Consider the following 22,223-nt stretch of genomic DNA (forward strand, 5'->3'; position numbering starts at 1 on the left):
GCCCATAAAGTGGAGACTGATCTAGTAGAATGAGCTGTAATTCTCTAAGGCGGGCCTGACCCGACTCCAAATAAGCTTGATGAATCAAAAGCTTTAACCAAGAAGCCAAGGAAATAGCAGAAGCTTTCAGACCTTTCCTAGGACCAGAAAATATAAAAAAATAGACTAGAAGTCTTCCTGAAATCTTTAGTAGCTTCAACATAATATTTCAAAGCTCTCACCACATCCAAAGAATGTGAGGATCTTTCCAAAGAATTCTTAGGATTAGGACACAAGGAAGGGACAACAATTTCTCTACTAATATTGTTAGAATTCACAACTTTAGGTAAAAATGTAAATGAAGTCCGCAAAACCGCCTTATCCTGATGAAAAATCAGAAAAGGAGATTCACAAGAAAGAGCAGATGGCTCAGAAACTCTTCTAGCAGAAGAGATGGCCAAAAGGAACAACACTTTCCAAGAAAGTAGTTTAATGTCCAAAGAATGCATAGGCTCAAATGGAGGAGCCTGTAATGCCCTCAAAACAAAATTTAGACTCCAAGGAGGAGAAATTGATTTAATGACAGGCTTAAGAAGAACTAAAGCCTGTAAAAAACAGTGAATATCAGTAAGTTTAGCAATCTTTCTGTGAAATAAAACAGAAAGAGCAGAGATTTGTCCATTTAAGGAAATTGCAGACAAACCGTTATCCAAACCATCCTGAAGAAACTGTAAAATTCTAGGAATTCTAAAAGAATGCCAAGGAAATTTATGAGAACACCACCATGAAATTTAAGTCTTCCAAACTCGATAATAAATCTTTCTAGAGACAGATTTACAAGCTTGTAACATAGTATTAATCACTGAGTCAGATAAACCTCTATGACTTAGCACTAAGCGTTCAATTTTCATACCTTCAAATTTAATGATTTGAGATCCTGATGGAAAAACGGACCTTGAGACAGTAGCTCTGGCCTTAAAGGAAGTGGCCAAGGTTGGCAACTGGACATCCGAACAAGATCCGCATACCAAAACCTGTGGGGCCATGCTGGAGCCACCAGAAATACAAACTATTGTTCCATGATGATTTTGGAGATCACTCTTGGAAGAAGAAGTAGAGGCGGGAAAATATAAGCAGGCTGATAACACCAAGGAAGTGTTAGTGCATCCACTGCTTCTGCCTGAACATCCCTGGACCTGGACAGGTATCTGGGAAGTTTCTTGTTTAGATGAGAGGCCATCAGATCCATCTCTGGAAGACCCCACATCTGAACAATCTGAGAAAACACATCTGGATGGAGGGACCACTCCCAAGGATGTAAAGTCTGACGGATGAGATAATCCGCCTCGCAATTGTCTACACCTGGGATATGAACCGCAGAAATTAGATAGGAGCTGGATTCTGCCCAAGCAAGTATCCGAGATACTTCTTTCATAGCTTGAGGACTGTGAGTCCCACCCTGATGATTGACATATGCCACAGTTGTGATATTGTCTGTGTGAAAACAAATGAACGGTTCTCTCTTCAACAGAGGCCAGAACTGAAAAGCTCTGAGAATTGCCCGGAGTTCTAAAATATTGATTGGTAATCTCGCGTCTTGAGATTTCCAAACCCCTTGTGCTGTCAGAGATCCCCAAACAGCTCCCCAACCTGAAAGACTTGCATCTGTAGTGATGATAGTCCAGGTTGGCTGAACAAAAGAAGCCCCTTAAACTAAACGCTCGTGATTTAACCACCACGTCAGAGAGTGTCAAACATTGGGATTTAAGGATATTAATTGTGATATCTTTGTATAATCCCTGCACCATTGATTCAGCATACAAAGCTGGAGAGGTCTCATGTGAAAACGAGCAAAAGGAATCGCGTCCGATGCTGCAGTCATGAGGCCTAAAACTTCCATGCACATAGCCACTGAAGGGAATGACAGACTGAAAATGCCGACAGGCTGCAACCAAATTTCAAACGTCTCTTGTCTGTTAGAGACAGAGTCATGGACACTGAATCTATCTGGAAACCTAAAAAGGTGACCCTTGTCTAAGGATTCAAGAAACTTTTTGGTAAATTGATCCTCCAACCATGTTTTCGAAGAAACAACACTAGTTGATTTGTGTGAGATTCTGCAGAACGTAAAGACTGAGCTAGTACCAAGATATCGTCCAAATAAGGAAACACCGCAATACCCTGCTCTCTGGTTACAGAGAGCAGGGCACCGAGAACCTTTGAAAAGATTCTTGGAGCTGTTGCTAGGCCAAATGGAAGAGCAACAAATTGGTAATGCTTGTCTAGAAAAGAGAATCTCAGAAACTGATAATGATCTGGATGAATCGGAATATGAAGGTATGCATCCTGCAAGTCTATTGTGGACATATAATGTGCTTGCTGAACAAAAGGCAGAATAGTCCTTATAGTCACCATCTTGAAAGTTGGTATTCTTACATGACGATTCAAAATTTTCAGGTCCAGAACTGGTCTGAATTAATTTTCTTTCTCTGGGACAATGAATAGATTTGAAGAAAACCCCAGACCCTGTTCCTGAAACGGAACTGGCATGATTACCCCTGATAACTCCAGGTCTGAAACACACTTCAGGAAAGCCTGAGCTTTTACTGGATTTGCTGGGATGCGTGAGAGAAAACATCTTCTCACAGGAGGTCTTACTCTGAATCCCATTCGATACCCCTGAGAGACAATGCTCTGAATTCATTGATTTTGGACAGAATGTATCCAAACATCTTGAAAAAACCTTAATCTGCCCCCTACCAGCTGAGCTGGAATGAGGGCCGCACCTTCATGCGGACTTAGGGGCTGACTTTGGTTTCTTAAATGGCTTGGATTTATTCCAGTTTGACGAAGGCTTCCAATTGGAAACAGATTTCTTGAGGTAAGGATTAGATTTGTGTTCCTTATTTTGATGAAAGGAACGAAAATGGTTAGAAGCCTTAGATTTACCCTTAGGTTTTTTTATCCTGAGGCAAAAAAACTCCCTTCCCCCCAGTGACAGTTGAAATAATAGAATCCAACTGAGAACCAAATAAATTATTACCTTGGAAAGAGATAGTAATCTAGATTTAGATGTCATATCAGCATTCCAAGATTTAAGCCACAAAGCTCTTCTAGCTAAAATAGCTAAAGACATGGATCTAACATCAATTTTGATAATATCAAAAATGGCATCATAAATAAAATGATTAGCATGTTGCAGTAAGCGAACAATGCTAGATATGTCAGAATCCAATTCTTGTTGCGCTAAATTCTCCAACCAAAATGTTGATGCAGCCGCAACATCAGCCAAAGTAATAGCAGGCCTGAGAAGATGACCTGAATATAACTAGGCTTTCCTTAGATAAGATTCAAGTTTCCTATCTAAAGGATCTTTAAAAGAAGTACTATCTTCCATAGGAATAGTGGTACATTTAGCAAGAGTAGAAATAGCACCATCAACTTTGGGGATCTTTTCCCAAAACTCTATTGAAATTGCTGGTAAAGGACACAATTTTTTAAACCTTGAAGAAGGAATAAAAGTAGTACCCGGCTTATTCCATTCCTTAGAAATCATATCAGAAATAGCATCAGGAATAGGAAAAACCTCTGGAGTAACCACAGAAGGTTTAAAAACAGCATTTAAACGTTTACTAAACTTAACGTCAAGAGGACTGGCTTCCTCAATATCCAAAGTAATTAACACTTCTTTTAACAAAGAACGAATATACTTGATTTTAAATAAATTAGTAATTTTGTCAGTGTCAATATCTGAGGAAGGATCTTCTGAATCAGATAGATCCTCATCAGGAGGAGGATAAATCATTATGTTGTCGGTCATTTGAAATTTCATCAACTTAATGAGAAGTTTTAAAAGACCTTTTACGTTCATTAGAAGGCGGAAATGCAGACAAAGCCTTCTGAATAGAATCAATTCTTTAAAATTCATAGGTATATCATGTACATTAGAAGTTGAAGGAACTGCAACCGGCAATGTACTATTACTGATGGACACATTATCTGCATGTAAAAGTTTATCATGATAACTATTACAAATGACATTCGGAGATATAATTTCCACAATCTTACAACAAATGCACTTAGCTTTTGTAGAACCGATGTCAGGCAGCAAAGTTCCAACAGATACTTCTGAGACAGGATCAGATTGAGACATCTTGCAAAATGTAAAAGAAAAAACAACATATAAAGCAAAATTATCAGTTTCCTTATATGACAGTTTCAGGAATGGGAAAAAAATGCAAATAGCATAGCACTCTGACATAGAAAAAGGCAAGAGGCAAATAGCAATGGGGTATTAAATAAACGAAAAATGTTGGCGCCAAGTATGACGCACAACGTAACAAACTTTTTTGGCGCCAACAACATCCGGAAATGACACACTCGCGTCACTAACGACGCAACCCTGTGTAAGGACTCGGCGTCAACTACGACCCCGGAAATGATGAACTTACGTCAACGGACGTACTTTCGCACCAAGAATGACGCAATAAAGCTTAGCATTTGGCACACCCGCAGGCCTAATACTGCCCGCAATTTGCAAGAAAAATGTAGTCAATTTGAAAAACAGACTAAACCCCAGGTAAAAAAAAATATTTCTTAATATGTTTATTTTCCCCAAATATGAAACGGACAGTCTGCACAAGGAAATACATGAACCTGACTCATGGCAAATATAAGTACAATACATATATTTAGAACTTTATATAAATGCATAAAGTGCCAAACCATAGCTGGGGTGTCTTAAGTAATAAAAAACATACTTACCAAAAAGACATCCATCCACATATAGCAGATAGCCAAACCAGTACTGAAACAGTTATCAGTAGAGTTAATGGTATATGAGAGTATATCGTCGATCTGAAAAGGGAGGTAGGAGATGAATCTCTACGACCGATAACAGAGAACCTATGAAATAGATCTCCCGTGAGGAAAACCATTGCATTCAATAGGTGATACTCCCTTCACATCCCTCTGACATTCGCTGTACTCTGAGAGGAATCAGGCTTCAAAATGCTGAGAAGCGCATGTCAACGTAGAAATCTTAGCACAAACTTACTTCACCACCTCCATAGGAGGCAAAGTTTGTAAAACTGAATTGTGGGTGTGGTAGGGGGTGTATTTATAGGCATTTTGAGGTTTGGGAAACTTTGCCCCTCCTGGTAGGATTGTATATCCCATACGTCACTAGCTCATGGTCTCTTGCCAATTACATGAAAGAAAAAGCGTCTAGTAAAATCTGTTTTGGCAATAGCTTTTATTGTGCACACAAACAAAGCCTTGTGCACCTGCATTGACAGCTTAAAGGGACAGTATACTATAAAATAGTTTTTTCCTTAATGTGTTTCCAATTACTTTTTTTTACCAGCTGCAGAGTATAAAATGTATGAGATTTGCTTTTTTAAGGCTTATTTGTGTATATGAATTAGCTGATATTATGTTTTGAAGACACAACCTAATAAAATTGGTTGAGCTTGTAGGTATAATCAGATCCAATTACTTTATCACATTGTGTACATATACCTGCTTATTTATCTTATATATCTGTCCATAAACCAATCACCAATACTTGGAGAGAACAATGGAATATTAACATTTTATTACTTTATCTCTTCTATAACCCACTGGGAGTGTAATTTCTTCTACTAGCTTGGCCTCAAGGCCCAAAACTTTTAGAATAGGTGGGGATACCGCAGGCTAAATAAACTAATTAAAATGTCAATATAAGGTTCATGGAAATACTTGTAAACAATTTAATACACTCCAGCAGGTAAAGTGTTAAAGGGGAGAACATCTTTGGGTAAACTGTCCCTTTAAGTCAGAGTTCAGAGACATTACAGTGACACATATTGTAATGGTGACAATGCAAATTGCTGTCCATGTACTATAAGAGTTATCAGTAAAGCAGTAATAGTTTTTACTAGTTTATTTTTTTTAATGACACAGTAATTTTGCTCTTCTTAATCAAACCTGAAATGCACTAGTGCGTATTTCAATTTTGTCTATAATGTCCCTTTAACTTGTTTAACCTTTTCTTGGATTAGTATATTTACCATAATGGCAAATGACCACATGTCAATTTCTGTGCCTGGCTAATGGCTTTAGTGGACTTATAAATTAAAATTATATTGGCATAGACCTCAGGAGACTTACTCTTCTCAGCTGATCTAATGCTGTTAACATCTGTTCCAGCTGTTGCATTTTCTGTCTGGTTACTGCCTGGTTATTCCCATTAAGGTCCGATAGATCTGTGGACAAGATGAAGATTTAAATATACAGTATATAGGTTAAATTAGTATATAATCAAATTGCAATAGATCTGAGTTGATTCCCATTGTAGATAACCCAAGGTATTGATCAAGGCACATTTTGGTATATGTGATAGCACTATTTGGCCACCAAATACAATTAATCTTACATATATATATGCATATATAAATACGTAGTTAATAATTTTAGTGAGAAACCTAAAAATTTGCAAAAAAACTACTGCAATCATATGACAAATGCTTCTCTGTGATCCTCTTTGTTCAGAAATCGCAGACATGCATGGCTTTGCCACTGGTTTTTGGCGATTAGAAGGCCGCTAATTACAGCTGTGCACAACACTTCTGAAATTTCCAGCAGTGAAGGGGTTAATCAATTAGCTTATTAACACCTATAGAGTGGCGCTATATAGCTAAAGTTACTGCTCAGTAAAACCTGTATGTAATCTATAATAAGACCTAAAACATTTACACATCTAAAAACACAATAATATGCAAAAAATAAATCAGTTTATTTATCACAATCAAATTAGGGACGTCGTCGTTAATAAAACAATAACTGCAGCGTACTGAAGTCTCTTTAACATAACATTAGAGTCTTGTATTGAAGGTTAAAACGCTCTCCTTTGCTAAAACCACAAGATAGTTATGCGATTTTAGCAAAGGAGAGCGTGTTAACCTTCAATACAATCGATATTCAACAAGTACGCTGCAGATATTTTATTAAGGGAGATGTCCCTAATTTGATTATGATAAACTGCTATATTTTTTACATATTATTGTGTTTTAAATGTGTAAATGTTTTAGGTCTTATTAGAGATGACATACAGGTAATACTGAGCTGTAACTTTAGCTATGTAGTGCCATTCTATAGGTGTTAAATTTTCTTTGTTTTTAAGAATTATTTTCTGGAAAGATAACTGAGAGTGTGTTTAAAGTTACTACATTATTACTGTACACCTTTTTCCTGAAAACTTAATCAGTTAGCTTGCAAGGATAATATTTGCTCTAGTATATGGATTTCCCTCCCAGTCTCAAACCTCCCATCCCCTGATCCCTCACAAACAGCTCCCCCCCCCCCCCTCCCAACACCCTGGTCACCATCTTATTTACTGGCAGACAGTCTGCAAGCATTTATTTTTCAATTTCTGTAGTGTTCGAATTTATTGGAAACCAACCGATAATGAAGAAATCTACCCTTTAAAGAACTAGCAGATAATCCCTTATCTAGTCATTCTTCAAGGAACGGAAGAATTCTAGGGATGCTAAAAGATTTCCAAGAGAAACCTCTAGAAGAACACCAAAGTAAATAAGCTTTCAAAATCTTATGATAATTTGTCTGTGAAACAGGCTTTTTGACTTGCAGTAGAGACAACAGAATTTGAGAAACCTTTTTTTTTTTGAGAACTAGCCTTTCAACCTCCACGCCATTGAATTCAAAGATTTCAGATCTGGATGATACAAGGGTCCTTGAGACAGCAGATCCCATGGAGGAAGAGATGACATCTACTTTAGGTCCTCATACCAAGTTCTGCGGGGCCACGCTAGAGCTATGAGAACAGAAGCCAATTTCTGTTTGATTCTTGGAACAAACAAAGGAAATAGATAGGACAGACATAATCATCTATCATGTGAGCCCTTGGATCTCTTGACCTGGCACAATAAACCGTAAGATTGCAATTTAATCTGGACGCCATAAGATCTATTTCTGGAAGATCCCACCTCAGGACTAATTGATCAAATGCGTCCTGAAGAAGAGACCATTCCTCTGGATGGGCGGACTGACTACTTAGGTATTCTGCTTCACAATTGTTCACTCCCGGAATGTGAATGGCTGATACGGTGCAGTGGTTTTCCTCTGCCCAAGACAGAATGTGAGATAACTCTCACATAGCTAAGGGAATTTGAGTCTCTCCATGATGATTGATTTACGCCTCTGCATTGACATTTTCTGACCGGTTTAAGAAGGGGCCTTGATTGAAGGGTCCGAGGAATCGCACAAAGTTTTAGGATGTTGATAGGCAACCTCGCTTCCAGACCATACTCCCTGCACTCTTTGAGACTCAAAACAGCTCCCCAACCAATCAGAATTGCACCTGTAGTGACTATGGTCCAGATACATCGAAGAAAAAAAGCTCCAAGGATCAAATAGGGACTTTCCCTCCTCTATGAGAGAGATTGTTTGACTGAATTTCTATGTGCTGTTCCAAATAGAAACAATCCTTTGACCACTGTTGAAGCATGGACAATTAGAGAGAACGAAGATGAAAGCGAGCAAAAGGTACCACATCTGATGTTGCTACCATAAGACCCGCTACTTCCATACATTGTGCTAAAGATGAGAAAGAGCCAATTGTAGGAAAATACATCCAAGTAAGAAGTTTAGTTCTGCGAAATTCCATGAAAATTAAGCACATATGAACTGAGTCTAATAGCACATCCAGAAAGACCACCCTTGTGACTGGTGATAACGAACTTTTGGGACAATGATTTCCCATCCATGTTTCTGAAGGGAAGATACCATTTCTGTGGGTATGAGCAGTAGCCAGAGAAAGAGACAGAGCTTGGTCCAAGATATCATTCAAATAAGGAACAACAAAGATTCCCTGAGCTCTGATCACTGCTAAGAGAGCCCTTAAAAAATTAGTGAAGATGCGAGGGGCGGTGGACAGACTGAAGAGCCATAAATTTAGAAAAGCTAAAACCTTCGAAACTGGAAATGATCCTTGTGAACTGGAATATGTAGAATTTAAATCTATAGTTATCATAAATTGACCCTTCTGAATTGGAGGCAAGATGGTACGGATTGTTTCCATTTTAAAGAGGGTACCCAAACAAATTTGTTCAGAGTTTTTAAGTCCAGAATAGGACGATAAGTACCTTCCTTCTTTGGGACAATGAAGAGGTTGGAGTAGAAACCCTGACCCTGTTGAGATATTGGAACAGGTTTGATCACTCCCATATCCTCTAAGTCTTGAACACATTCAACAAAGGCAGCTGCCTTAACAGGATCTTATGGAACGTGAGTCAGATGAAACTGTTCCCATGGAGGTCTGAAGTTCATGCATATTTCTGATTTGAGTTGGACCTTTTCGTTGTTTGTTTTTAGACTAAGAAGATCCTGATTTCCTGGAAGGTTTGGAAGATTCAGACTTTTGATCTCTAGGGGAGCAAAATGAACAAAAACAATTAATTTGTTTGTACCTCCCCTTAGATTTATTGTCCTGAGGAAGAAAAGCCCCCATTTCCCACAAAGACAGTTTTGATAATAGAATCCAATTCTGATCCAAAAAGCATCTACCCTTTAAAAGGGACTGATAATAACCTATTCTTAGAAACCATGTCAGCAGGCCAAGATTTAAGCCTAAAGCTCTCCTTAAGAAAACTGAAAAAAACAGAATTTATGTTTACCTGATAAATTACTTTCTCCAACGGTGTGTCCGGTCCACGGCGACATCCTTACTTGTGGGATATTCTCTTCCCCAACAGGAAATGGCAAAGAGCCCAGCAAAGCTGGTCACATGATCCCTCCTAGGCTCCGCCTTCCCCAGTCATTCGACCGACGTAAAGGAGGAATATTTGCATAGGAGAAATCATATGATACCATGGTGACTGTAGTTAAAGAAAATAAATCATCAGACCTGATTAAAAAACCAGGGCGGGCCGTGGACCGGACACACCGTTGGAGAAAGTAATTTATCAGGTAAACATAAATTCTGTTTTCTCCAACATAGGTGTGTCCGGTCCACGGCGACATCCTTACTTGTGGGAACCAATACCAAAGCTTTAGGACACGGATGATGGGAGGGAGCAAATCAGGTCACCTAGATGGAAGGCACCACGGTTTGCAAAACCTTTCTCCCAAAAATAGCCTCAGAAGAAGCAAAAGTATCAAATTTGTAAAATTTGGTAAAAGTGTGCAGTGAAGACCAAGTCGCTGCCTTACATATCTGATCAACAGAAGCCTCGTTCTTAAAGGCCCATGTGGAAGCCACGGCCCTAGTGGAATGAGCTGTGATTCTTTCAGGAGGCTGCCGTCCGGCAGTCTCATAAGCCAATCTGATGATGCTTTTAAGCCAAAAAGATAGAGAGGTAGAAGTTGCTTTTTGACCTCTCCTTTTACCAGAATAAACAACAAACAAGGAAGATGTTTGTCTGAAATCCTTTGTAGCATCTAAATAGAATTTTAGAGCACGGACAACGTCCAAATTGTGTAACAAACGTTCCTTCTATGAAACTGGATTCGGACTCAAAGAAGGTACAACTATCTCCTGGTTAATATTTTTGTTGGAAACAACCTTCGGAAGAAAACCAGGCTCAGTACGTAAAACCACCTTATCTGCATGGACCAGATAGGGCGGAGAACACTGCAGAGCAGATAACTCAGAAACTCTTCTAGCGGAAGAAATTGCAACCTAAAACAAAACTTTCCAAGATAATAACTTAATATCTACGGAATGTAAGGGTTCAAACGGAACCCCTTGAAGAACTGAAAGAACTAGATTAAGACTCCAGGGAAGAGTCAAAGGTCTGTAAACAGGCTTGATTCTAACCAGAGCCTGAACAAACGCTTAAACGTCTGGCACAGCTGCCAGCCTTTTGTGAAGTAAAACAGATAAAGCAGAGATCTGTCCCTTCAGAGAACTCGCAGAAAATCCTTTCTCCAAACCTTCTTGTAGAAAGGAAAGAATCTTAGGAATTTTTATCTTGTTCCATGGGAATCCTTTAGATTCACACCAACAGATATATTTTTTCCATATATTATGGTAAATTTTTCTAGTTACAGGCTTTCTAGCCTGAATAAGAGTATCTATTACAGAATCTGAAAACCCACGCTTTGATAAAATCAAGCGTTCAAACTCCAAGCAGTCAGTTGGAGGAAAACCAGATTCGGATGTTCGAATGGACCCTGAATAAGAAGGGCCTGTCTCAAAGGTAGCTTCCATGGTGGAGCCGATGACACATTCACCAGGTCTGCATACCAAGTCCTGCGTGGCCACACAGGAACTATCAAGGTCACCGAAGCCCTCTCCAGATTGATCCTGGCTACCAGCCTGGGAATGAGAGGAAACGGTGGGAATACATAAGCTAGGTTGAAGATCCAAGGTGCTACTATTGTATCCAATAGAGTCGCCTTGGGATCCCTGGATTTGGACCCGTAACAAGGGACCATGAAGTTCTGACGAGAGGCCATCAGAACCATGTCTGGAATGCCCCATAATTGAGTTATTTGGGCAAAGATTTCCAGATGGAGTTCCCACTCCCCCGGATGCTCCTCCATCGCCAGGGAACTCCTTGTTACCCCCTGATGGTTGATATATGTAACAGTCGTCATGATGTCTGATTGAAACCTTATGAATTTGGCCTTTGCTAGTCGAGGCCAAGCCTTGAGAGCATTGAATATCGCTCTCAGTTCCATTATGTTTATCGGGAGAAGAGAGTCTTCCCGAAACCATAGACCCTGAGTTTTCAGGGGTTCCCAGACCGCGCCCCAGCCCACCAGACTGGCGTCGGTCGTGACAATGACCTATTCTGGTCTGCGGAAGCTCATTCCCTGTGACAGGTTGTCCAGGGTCAGCCACCAACGGAGTGAATCTCTGGTTATTTGATCTACTTGTATCGTCGGAGACAAGTCTGTATAATCCCCATTCCACTGTCTGAGCATGCACAGGTGCAATGGTCTTAGATGAATTCGTGCAAAAGGAACTATGTCCATTGCCGCAACCATCAAACCTATTACTTCCATGGACTGCGCTATGGAAGGAAGAAGAACAGAATGAAGTACCTGACAAGAGCTTAGAAGTTTTGATTTTCTGGCCTCTGTCAGAAAAACCTTAATTTCTAAGGAAACTATTATTGTTCCCAAGAAGGGAACTCTTGTTGACGGGGACAGAGAACTTTTTTCTATGTTCACTTTCCACCTGTGAGATCTGAGAAAGGCTAGGACAATGTCCGTATGAGCCCTTGCTTTTGACAGAGACGACACTTGAATCAGGATGTCGTCCAAGTAAGGTACTACTGCAATGCCCCTTGGTCTTAGCACCGCTAGAAGGGACCCTAGTACCCTTGTGAAAATCCTTGGAGCAGTGGCTAATCCGAATGGAAGTGCCACAGGTAATGCTTGTCCAGAAAGGCGAACCTTAGGAACCGAAAATGTTCCTTGTGGATAGGAATACGTAGGTACGCATCCTTTAAGTCCACCGTGGTCATGAATTGACCTTCCTGGATAGTAGGAAGGATCGTTCGAATGGTTTCCATTTTGAATGATGAAACCCTTAGAAACTTGTTTAGAATCTTGAGATCTAAAATAGGTCTGAATGTTCCCTCTTTTTTGGGAATTATGAACAGGTTGGAGTAAAAACCCATCCCTTGTTCTCCTAATGGAACAGGATGAATCACTCCCATGCTTAACAGGTCTTCTACACAGTGTAAGAATGCCTGTTCGAAGATAATTGAGACCCGTGGAACCTTCCCCTTGGGGGTAGTTCCCTGAATTCCAGGAGATAACCTTGAGAAACTATTTCTAGCGCCCAAGGATCCTGAACATCTCTTGCCCCAGCCTGAGCAAAGAAAGAAAGTCTGCCCCCCACCAGATCCTTCCCAGATCGGGGGCCAACACTTCATGCTGTTTTGGTAGCAGTGGCAGGTGACTTGGCCTGCTTACCCTTGTTCCAGCCTTGCATCGGCCTCCAGGCTGGCTTGGTTTGAGAAGTATTACCCTCTTGCTTAGAGGGTGTAGAATTTGAGGCTGGTCCGTTTCTGCGAAAGGGACGAAAATTTGGCTTCTTTTTAGCCTTAAAAGACCTATCCAGAGGAAGGGCGTGGCCCTTTCCCCCAGTGATGTCTGAAATAATCTCTTTCAAGTCAGGGCCAAACAGCGTTTTCCCCTTGAAAGGGATGTTAAGCAAAAGCGCTCTGCGCGCCACGATAGCAAACCCTGAATTATTTGCCGCTAATCTAGCTAATTGCAAAGCGGCATCTAAAATAAAAAAGAGTTAGCCAATTTAAGAGCTTGAACTCTGTCCAAAACCTCCTCGTACGAAGATTCTTTATTGAGCGACTTTTCTAGTTCTTCGAACCAGAAACACGCAGCTGTAGTGACAGGAACAATGCATGAAATTGGTTGTAGAAGGTAACCTTGCTGAACAAACATCTTTTTAAGCAAACCCTCTAACCTTTAATCCATAGGATCTTGAAAGCACAACTATCTTCTATAGGAATAGAAGTGCGTTTGTTTAGAGTAGAAACCGCCCCCTCGACCTTGGGGACTGTATGCTATAAGTCCTTTCTGGGGTCGACTATAGGAACTAATTTCTTAAATATAGGGGGAGGACAAAAGGTATGCCGGGCCTTGCCCACTCCTTATTTACTATGTCCGCCACCCGCTTGGGTATAGGAAAAACATCGGGGGGCACCGGAACCTCTAGGAACTTGTCCATCTTACCTAATTTCTCTGGAATGACCAAATTGTCACAATCATCCAGAGTAGATAATACCTCCTTAAGTAGTGCGTGGAGATGTTGAAATTTAAATTTAAAAGTTACAATATCAGGTTCTGCTTGTTGAGAAATTTTCCCTGAATCTGAAATTTCTCCCTCAGACAAAACCTCCCTCCTGGCCCCTTCAGATAGGTGTGAGGGTATGTCAGAACAGATATCATCAGCGTCCTCTTGCTCTTCAGTGTTTAAAACAGAGCAATCACGCTTTCTCTGATAAGTAGGCATTTTGGAAAAAATGCATGCAATAGAATTATCCATTACAGCCCTTAATTGTTGTATGGTAATAAGTATTGGCGCACTAGATGTACTAGGGGCCTCTTGTGTGGGCAAAACTGGTGTAGACACAGAAGGGGATGATGCAGTACCATGCTTACTCCCCTCAGAGGAATCATCTTGGGCAATATCATATCTATGGCATTATTATCCCTACTTTGTTTGGACATTATGACACAAATATATCACATATATTTAAATGGGGAGACACATTGGCTTTCATACATATAGAACATCGTTATCTGATGGTTCAGACATGTTAAACAGGCTTAAACTTGTCAACAAAGCACAAAAAAACGTTTTACAATAAAACCGTTACTGTCCCTTTAAATTTCAAACTGAACACATTTTATTACTGAATATGTGAAAAAGTATGAAGGAATTGTTCAAATTTCACCAAAATTTCACCACAGTAACTTAAAGCCTTAAAAGTATTGCACACCAAATTTGAAAGCATTAACCCTTAAAATAACGGAACCGGAGCCGTTTTTACATTTAACCCCTATACAGTCCCAGGTATCTGCTTTGCTGAGACCCAACCAAGCCCAAAGGGGAATACGATACCAAATGATGCCTTCTATAAGCTTTTTCAGTGGTTCTTAGCTCCTCACACATGCATCTGCATGCCATGCTTTCCAAAAACAACTGCGCATTAGAGGCGCGAAAATGAGGCTCTGTCTATGACTAGAAAAGGCCCCCAGTGAAAAAGGTGTCCAATACAGTGCCTGCCGTTTTTATTAAAACAATCCCCAAGATTTAACAACTATTAAAAGTAATAATCTGCCGAATATACTTAGTAAAGTAATCGTTTTAGCCAAGAAAAATGTCTACCAGTTTTTTAAGCCCTAATGAAGCCCTTTATTCTTTTACTTAAACTAAGAAAATGGCTTACCGGTTCCCATAGGGAAAATGACAGCTTCCAGCATTACCGAGTCTTGTTAGAAATGTGTCATACCTCAAGCAGCAAAAGTCTGCTCACTGTTTCCCCCAACTGAAGTTAATTCCTCTCAACAGTCCTGTGTGGAAACAGCCATCGATTTTAGTAACGGTTGCTAAAATCATTTTCCTCTTACAAACAGAAATCTTCATCTCTTTCCTGTTTCAGAGTAAATAGTACATACCAGCACTATTTTAAAATAACAAACTCTTGATTGAAGAATAAAAACTACATTTAAACACCAAAAAACTCTAAGCCATCTCCGTGGAGATGTTGCCTGTACAACGGCAAAGAGAATGACTGGGGAAGGCGGAGCCTAGGAGGGATCATGTGACCAGCTTTGCTGGGCTCTTTGCCATTTCCTGTTGGGGAAGAGAATATCCCACAAGTAAGGATGTCGCCGTGGACCGGACACACCTATGTTGGAGAAATTGACATATTTTTGACATCAATTTTGGGGATATCAAAGACTGCATCACAAATTAAATCATGCCGTGCGTTTATTGTACAATCCTCATGATATATACAGTACATAAAATAAATGGTATAGTGTGATGGTTTCTCAATGAAAATGACCTACTGTAAGGGCTACATGTGTGAAACAAGCAGAAACCTCAAAACAGCCCAGCACAGTGGTGGAAATGGCTCAGCAGGGTTAAAAGAGGTGGAAGGTAATGCAACTTTAAAAAAAAAACAGCTTTTTGCAGATTTAAGAGTGAAGTGAAATAATAAAACAGGAAGAAAAATGTGTTATGAAATCCACCAGCACACATAGCAGAAGAGAAAAGCGCAGTGAAAAGCAGAGAGCAGTTAAAACTAAACTGTGCATGGGTGCATTTCAATTTTAAAACAAAGCATTTTTGAAATATACTTCCATTAGACTAGAGCATAAGGATTCAAACACCATGCCTGCTCTGAGAGCTGGCAATGGTGTGTAATGTGCCAGTGAAGACAGTTGACTCTGAGAAGGTGTGGTGTTTAAATGCTGGTGCACAGGGCACTAAAGCACATGTATACTGGTGAATGGGGCACTCACAGCATATGTCACTGAATTCATTTTTACCAGAATCATTATTGCTAATGGAACCATGCTGTAAAAAAGGTTTATATACAAAATTGAAATACCCCAATGCACATTTCAATTTTGACCTTTCTATCCCTTTAAGAGAACAAAAGTCAACATGTATATACCGGTACAAATCCGGAATTCCAAAACCAGATCTTTTTAATCCAAAATTTTTTTTTATTAAAATGATCAAAACTTACTCATTTCTTCCTCGTCTAAGTCACAATTTTTCTGTGCCAGTGTTTTTGTTTATTTCTTGTTTAAGTTTCAAATAACAGGTAATATTTGTTGTTTTTAAGTACATTATAGACTTTCTGATTGCAGTACTATACTATATTTCTGAGGGTACTATGTATACAAAAGTATTAAGAAAGGATATAAAACTAACTTTAGCGTGCATGTATAAGCTATATTATGAAAATCATTTTCAGCTTTAAACATCTAAAGTATATAGGAAGTACCCAAAATGGCCAGCAGCCTAATCTGCTTTCAGTTTCACTTGGAATGACTCGGCACAAGTAAATGCTGCAGCATGTGGGAGAGTCCTACAAAACAATGACGAACAATGTTCATTACACTCAGAATGTCTGCTCTGGTCTCTTGCCGTGTTCTTCCTACACCTTCTCGGCTCTCTAAGTAGTCTTTAATATTTTCCATTTGTCCCCACAAAAAGAGTGTCCTAAGCTTTCAAATATGAAGTTACTCTCTCTACGGACTAAGGCTAAAACTAACAAAAATAAATTAATCTTTAGGACACTTTGGATTCTACTGCAAGTAATATGCCTTCCCCCTCTTACAAAACATGAGCAAGTAAAACTAATAAGGCCCTCCATTGCACACATTACTTCTGCACATCTAGATAAGGTTTATACATAGTAGACTAACCCTTCCATTGTATATAATAAAAAATATTGATAGAAAAAGAGTAAGTTTTATATTACTCACCATTTTGACTTTTTAGAGTTTTGTAGTTAAAATCAAAATCATCTTGCAGGTTTTCCACAACTTTCATTTTCTGCTCGAGATCCTGCAACATTTATGAATCAATTAGATTGTGGATTAACAGGATTACTTGGTTTTAATATTCAGGACTCCACTAAGCTTCCACTAAACTAAAGCACAGCATGTAAAACACTTCTTTAAAAAAGGGACAGTCTACTGAAAAAATAGAATACATTATGCTGTAAAAATATATTCCCTGTTTTACTATGTGTTTAACTTCTTAAAAAAGGGTTAAATGCATAAATGTTAAACTCCTGGAAGAACCCCTTTCTGCCCTAGATGAGGAAACAGCCAGTGACTGATACATACTTATGTATGCCTGACCCTGATTGGCCCCCAAATTGTATCCTCATATAGAGTAGCACAGGAGCACTACTTTGAATATGTATTTAACCTACACGGGTTAAACACATAAAAGCTAAATTTATGCTTACCTGATAAATTACTTTCTTTTACGATATGACGAGTCCACGGATTTCATCCTTACTTTTGGGATATTAACCTCCTGCTAACAGGAAGTGGCAAACAGCACCACAGCAGAGCCGATGGTATAGAAAGAGAAAAAGGAAAGGCTAAAAAGGTGCAGAGGTGACTGAAGTTTACAAAAAATATAAAGAAAAACCGTCTTAAAAAGAACAGGGTGGGCCGTGGACTCGTCATATCGTAAAAGAATTTATCAGGTAAGCATAAATTTAATTTTCTTTTACAAAGATATGACGAGTCCACGGATTTCATCCTTACTTGTGGGAAACAAATAACAAAGCAATAGGACACGGATGAAAGGGACGGACAAGACAGGACAGGAACCTAAACGGAAGGCACCACTGCTTGAAGAACCTTTCTCCCAAAGATAGCCTCAGAAGAAGCAAAAGTATCAAATTTGTAAAATTTGTAAAAAGTGTGAAGGGACGACCAAGTCGCAGCCTTACCAATCTGTTCCACAGATGCATCGTTTTTAAAAGCCCATGTGGAAGCCACAGCCCTAATAGAATGAGCCGTAATTCTTTCAGGAGGCTGCTGTCCAGCAGTCTCATATGCCAGGCGGATGATACTTCTCAGCCAAAAAGAAAGAGAGGTAGCCGTAGCTTTCTGACCCCTACGCTTTCCAGAATAAACAGTGAATAATGAAGATGATTGACGGAAAACAATTTATGTAAGAACTTACCTGATAAATTAATTTCTTTCATATTAGCAAGAGTCCATGAGCTAGTGACGTATGGGATATACATTCCTACCAGGAGGGGCAAAGTTTCCCAAACCTCAAAATGCCTATAAATACACCCCTCACCACAGCCACAAATCAGTTTAACGAATAGCCAAGAAGTGGGGTGATAAGAAAAAAAGTGCGAAGCATAAATATAAGGAATTGGAATAATTGTGCTTTATACAAAAAAATCATAACCACCACAAAAAAGGGTGGGCCTCATGGACTCTTGCTAATATGAAAGAAATGAATTTATCAGGTAAGTTCTTACATAAATTATGTTTTCTTTCATGTAATTAGCAAGAGTCCATGAGCTAGTGACGTATGGGATAATGACTACCCAAGATGTGGATCTTCCACGCAAGAGTCACTAGAGAGGTAGGGATAAAATAAAGACAGCCAATTCCGCTGAAAATAATCCACACCCAAACAAAGTTTAAAACTTATAATGAAAAAAACTGAAATTATAAGCAGAAGAATCAAACTGAAACAGCTGCCTGAAGTACTTTCTACCAAAAACTGCTTCAGAAGAAGAAAACACATCAAAATGGTAGAATTTAGAAAAAGTATGCAAAGAAGACCAAGTTGCTGCTTTGCAAATCTGAACAACCGAAGCTTCATTCCTAAACGCCCAGGAAGTAGAAACTGACCTAGTAGAATGAGCTGTAATCCTTTGAGGCGGAGTTTTACCCGACTCGACATAAGCATGATGAATTAAAGATTTCAACCAAGATGCCAAAGAAATGGCAGAAGCCTTCTGACCTTTCCTAGAACCGGAAAATATAACAAATAGACTAGAAGTCTTTCGGAAATTCTTAGTAGCTTCAACATAATATTTCAAAGCTCTAACTACATCCAAAGAAAGCAATGATTTCTCCTTAGAATTCTTAGGATTAGGACATAATGAAGGAACCACAATTTCTCTACTAATGTTGTTAGAGTTCACAACCTTAGGTAAAAATATAAAAGAAGTTCGCAACACCGCCTTATCCTGATGAAAAATCAGAAAAGGAGACTCACAAGAAAGAGCAGATAATTCAGAAACTCTTCTGGCAGAAGAGATGGCCAAAAGGAACAAAACTTTTCAAGAAAGTAATTTAATGTCCAAAGAATGCATAGGTTCAAACGGAGGAGCTTGAAGAGCCCCCAGAACCAAATTCAAACTCCAAGGAGGAGAAATTGACTTAATGACAGGTTTTATACGAACCAAAGCTTGTACAAAACAATGAATATCAGGAAGATTAACAATCTTTCTGTGAAAAAGAACAGAAAGAGCAGAGATTTGTCTTTTCAAGGAACTTGCAGACAAACCTTTATCCAAACCATCCTGAAGAAACTGTAAAATTCTCAGAATTCTAAATGAATGCCAGGAAAAAAGATGAGAAAGACACCAAGAAATATAAGTCTTCCAGACTCTATAATATATCTCCCTAGATACGGATTTACGAGCCTGTAACATAGTATTAATCACAGAGTCAGAGAAACCTCTTTGACTAAGAATCAAGAGTTCAATCTCCATACCTTTAAATTTAAGGATTTGAGATCCTGATGGAAAAAAGGACCTTGTGACAGAAGGTCTGGTCTTAACGGAAGAGTCCACGGTTGGCAAGAAGCCATCCGGACAGGATACGCATACCAAAAACCTGAGAGGCCATGCTGGAGCCACCAGCAGAACAAATTAGCATTCCTTCAGAATCTTGGAGATTACTCTTGGAAGAAGAACTAGAGGCGGAAAGATATAGGCAGGATGATACTTCCAAGGAAGTGACAATGCATCCACTGCTTCCGCTTGAGGATCCCTGGATCTGGACAGATACCTGGGAAGTTTCTTGTTTAGATGAGAAGCCATCAGATCTATTTCTGGAAGACCCCATATTTGAACAATGAAGAAATACCTCTGGGAGAAGAGACCATTCGCCCGGATGAAACGTGTGGCGACTGAGATAATCTGCTTCCCAATTGTATATACCTGGGATATGAACCGCAGAAACTAGACAGGAGCTGGATTCCGCCCATACCATAATTCGAGATACTTCTTTCATAGCCAGAGGACTGTGAGTCCCTCCTTGATGATTGATGTATGCCACAGTTGTGACATTGTCTGTCTGAAAACAAATGAACGATTCTCTCTTTAGAAGAGGCCAAGACTGAAGAGCTGAAAATTGCACGGAGTTCCAAATATTGATCGGTAATCTCACCTCCTGAGATTCCCAAACCCCTTGTGCTGTCAGAGACCCCCACACAGCTCCCCAACCTGTAGGACTTGCATCTGTTGAAATTACAGTCCAGGTCGGAAGAACAAAAGAAGCCCCCTGAACTAAACAATGGTAATCTGTCCACCACGTCAGAGAGTGTCGTACAATCGGTTTTAAAGATATTAATTGAGATATCTTTGTGTAATCCCTGCACCACTGGTTCAGCATACAGAGCTGAAGAGGCCGCATGTGAAAACGAGCAAAGGGGATCGCGTCCGATGCCGCAGTCATAAGACCTAGAATTTCCATGCATAAGGCTACCGAAGGGAAAGATTGTGACTGAAGGTTTCGACAAGCTGATATCAACTTAAGACGTCTCATGTCTATCAAAGATAGAGTCATGGATACTGAATCTATCTGAAAACCTAAAAAGGTTACCTAAGTCTGAGGAATCAATGAACTTTTTGGTAAATTGATCCTCCAACCATGATGTTGAAGAAACAACACAAGTCGATTCGAATAAGATTCTGCTAAATGTGAAGACTGAGCAAGTACCAAGATATCGTCCAAATAAGGAATACCACAATACCCTGTTCTCTGATTACAGACAGAAGGGCACCGAGAACCTTCGTAAAAATTCTTGGAGCTGTAGCTAGGCCAAACGGCAGAGCCACAAACTGGTAATGCTTGTCTAGGAAAGAGAATCTCAGAAACTGATAGTGATCTGGATGAATCGGAATATGCAGATATGCATCCTGTAAATCTATAGTAGACATATAATGCCCTTGTTGAACAAAAGGCAGGATAGTCCTTACAGTTACCATTTTGAATGTTGGTATCCTTACATAACAATTCAATATTTTTAGATCCAGAACTGGTCTGAAGGAATTTTCCTTCTTTGGTACAATGAACTGGCAAAATTACTCCAGTCAACTCTAGATCTGAAACACATTTCAGAAATGCTTGAGCCTTCGCTGGGTTTACTGGGACACGGGAAAGAAAAAATCTCTTTGCAGGAGGCCTTATCTTGAAGCCAATTCTGTACCCTTCTGAAACAATGTTCTGAATCCAAAGATTGTGAACGTAATTGATCCAAATGAAGGATCAGGTTTTTGTTCCTTGTTGTGACAAAACGATTATTACCCTGGAAAGAAAGGGAAAGCAGAGTAGACTTAGAAGACATAACAGCATTCCAATACTTAAGCCATAAAGCTCTTCTAGCTAAAAATAGCTAGAGACATATACCCGACATCAACTCTAATGATATCAAAGATGGCATTACAAATAAAATTATTAGCATGTTGAAGAATAAAAATGCTATGAGAATTATGATCTGTTACTTGTTGCGCTAAAGCTTCTAACCAAAAGATGAAGCTGCAGCAACATCCGCTAAAGATATAGCAGGTCTAAGAAGATTACCTGAACACAAGTAAGCTTTTCTTAGAAAGGATTCAATTTTCCTATTTAAAGGATCCTTAAGGAAGTACCATCTGCCGTAGGAATAGTAGTACGCTTAACAAGAGTAGAGACAGCCCCATCAACTTTAGGGATTTTGTCCCAAAACTCTAATCTGTCAGATGGCACAGGATATAATTGCTTAAAACTTTTAGACGGAGTAAATGAATTATCCAAATTATTCCATTCCCTGGAAATTACTTCAGAAATAGCACTAGGGACAGGAAAAACTTCTGGAATAACTACAGATTATTTAAAAAACCTTATCTAAACGTTTAGATTTAGTATCAAGAGGACCAGAATCCTCAATTTCTAATGCAATTAGGACTTCTTTAAGTAAAGTACGAATA

General features: G+C 39.4%; 1 protein-coding gene across 4 annotated transcripts in view; it reads right to left on the reverse strand.

Moving 5' to 3' along the window:
* STAT3 (signal transducer and activator of transcription 3) overlaps positions 1 to 22,223 on the reverse strand; it is a 600,544-nt gene that overhangs the window by 432,171 nt on the left and 146,150 nt on the right. For all 4 annotated transcript variants that reach the window (XM_053699116.1, XM_053699126.1, XM_053699099.1 and 1 more), the window contains exons 6-7: positions 16,963 to 17,044; positions 6,130 to 6,224 (exon numbers count right to left, since the gene is read on the reverse strand). In XM_053699116.1, coding sequence (XP_053555091.1) covers positions 6,130 to 6,224; positions 16,963 to 17,044 — 177 coding nt within the window. The remainder of the gene's footprint in view (positions 1 to 6,129; positions 6,225 to 16,962; positions 17,045 to 22,223) is intronic.

Source organism: Bombina bombina, chromosome 1 (genome assembly GCF_027579735.1).
Source record: "Bombina bombina isolate aBomBom1 chromosome 1, aBomBom1.pri, whole genome shotgun sequence".
NCBI lineage: Eukaryota > Metazoa > Chordata > Amphibia > Anura > Bombinatoridae > Bombina > Bombina bombina.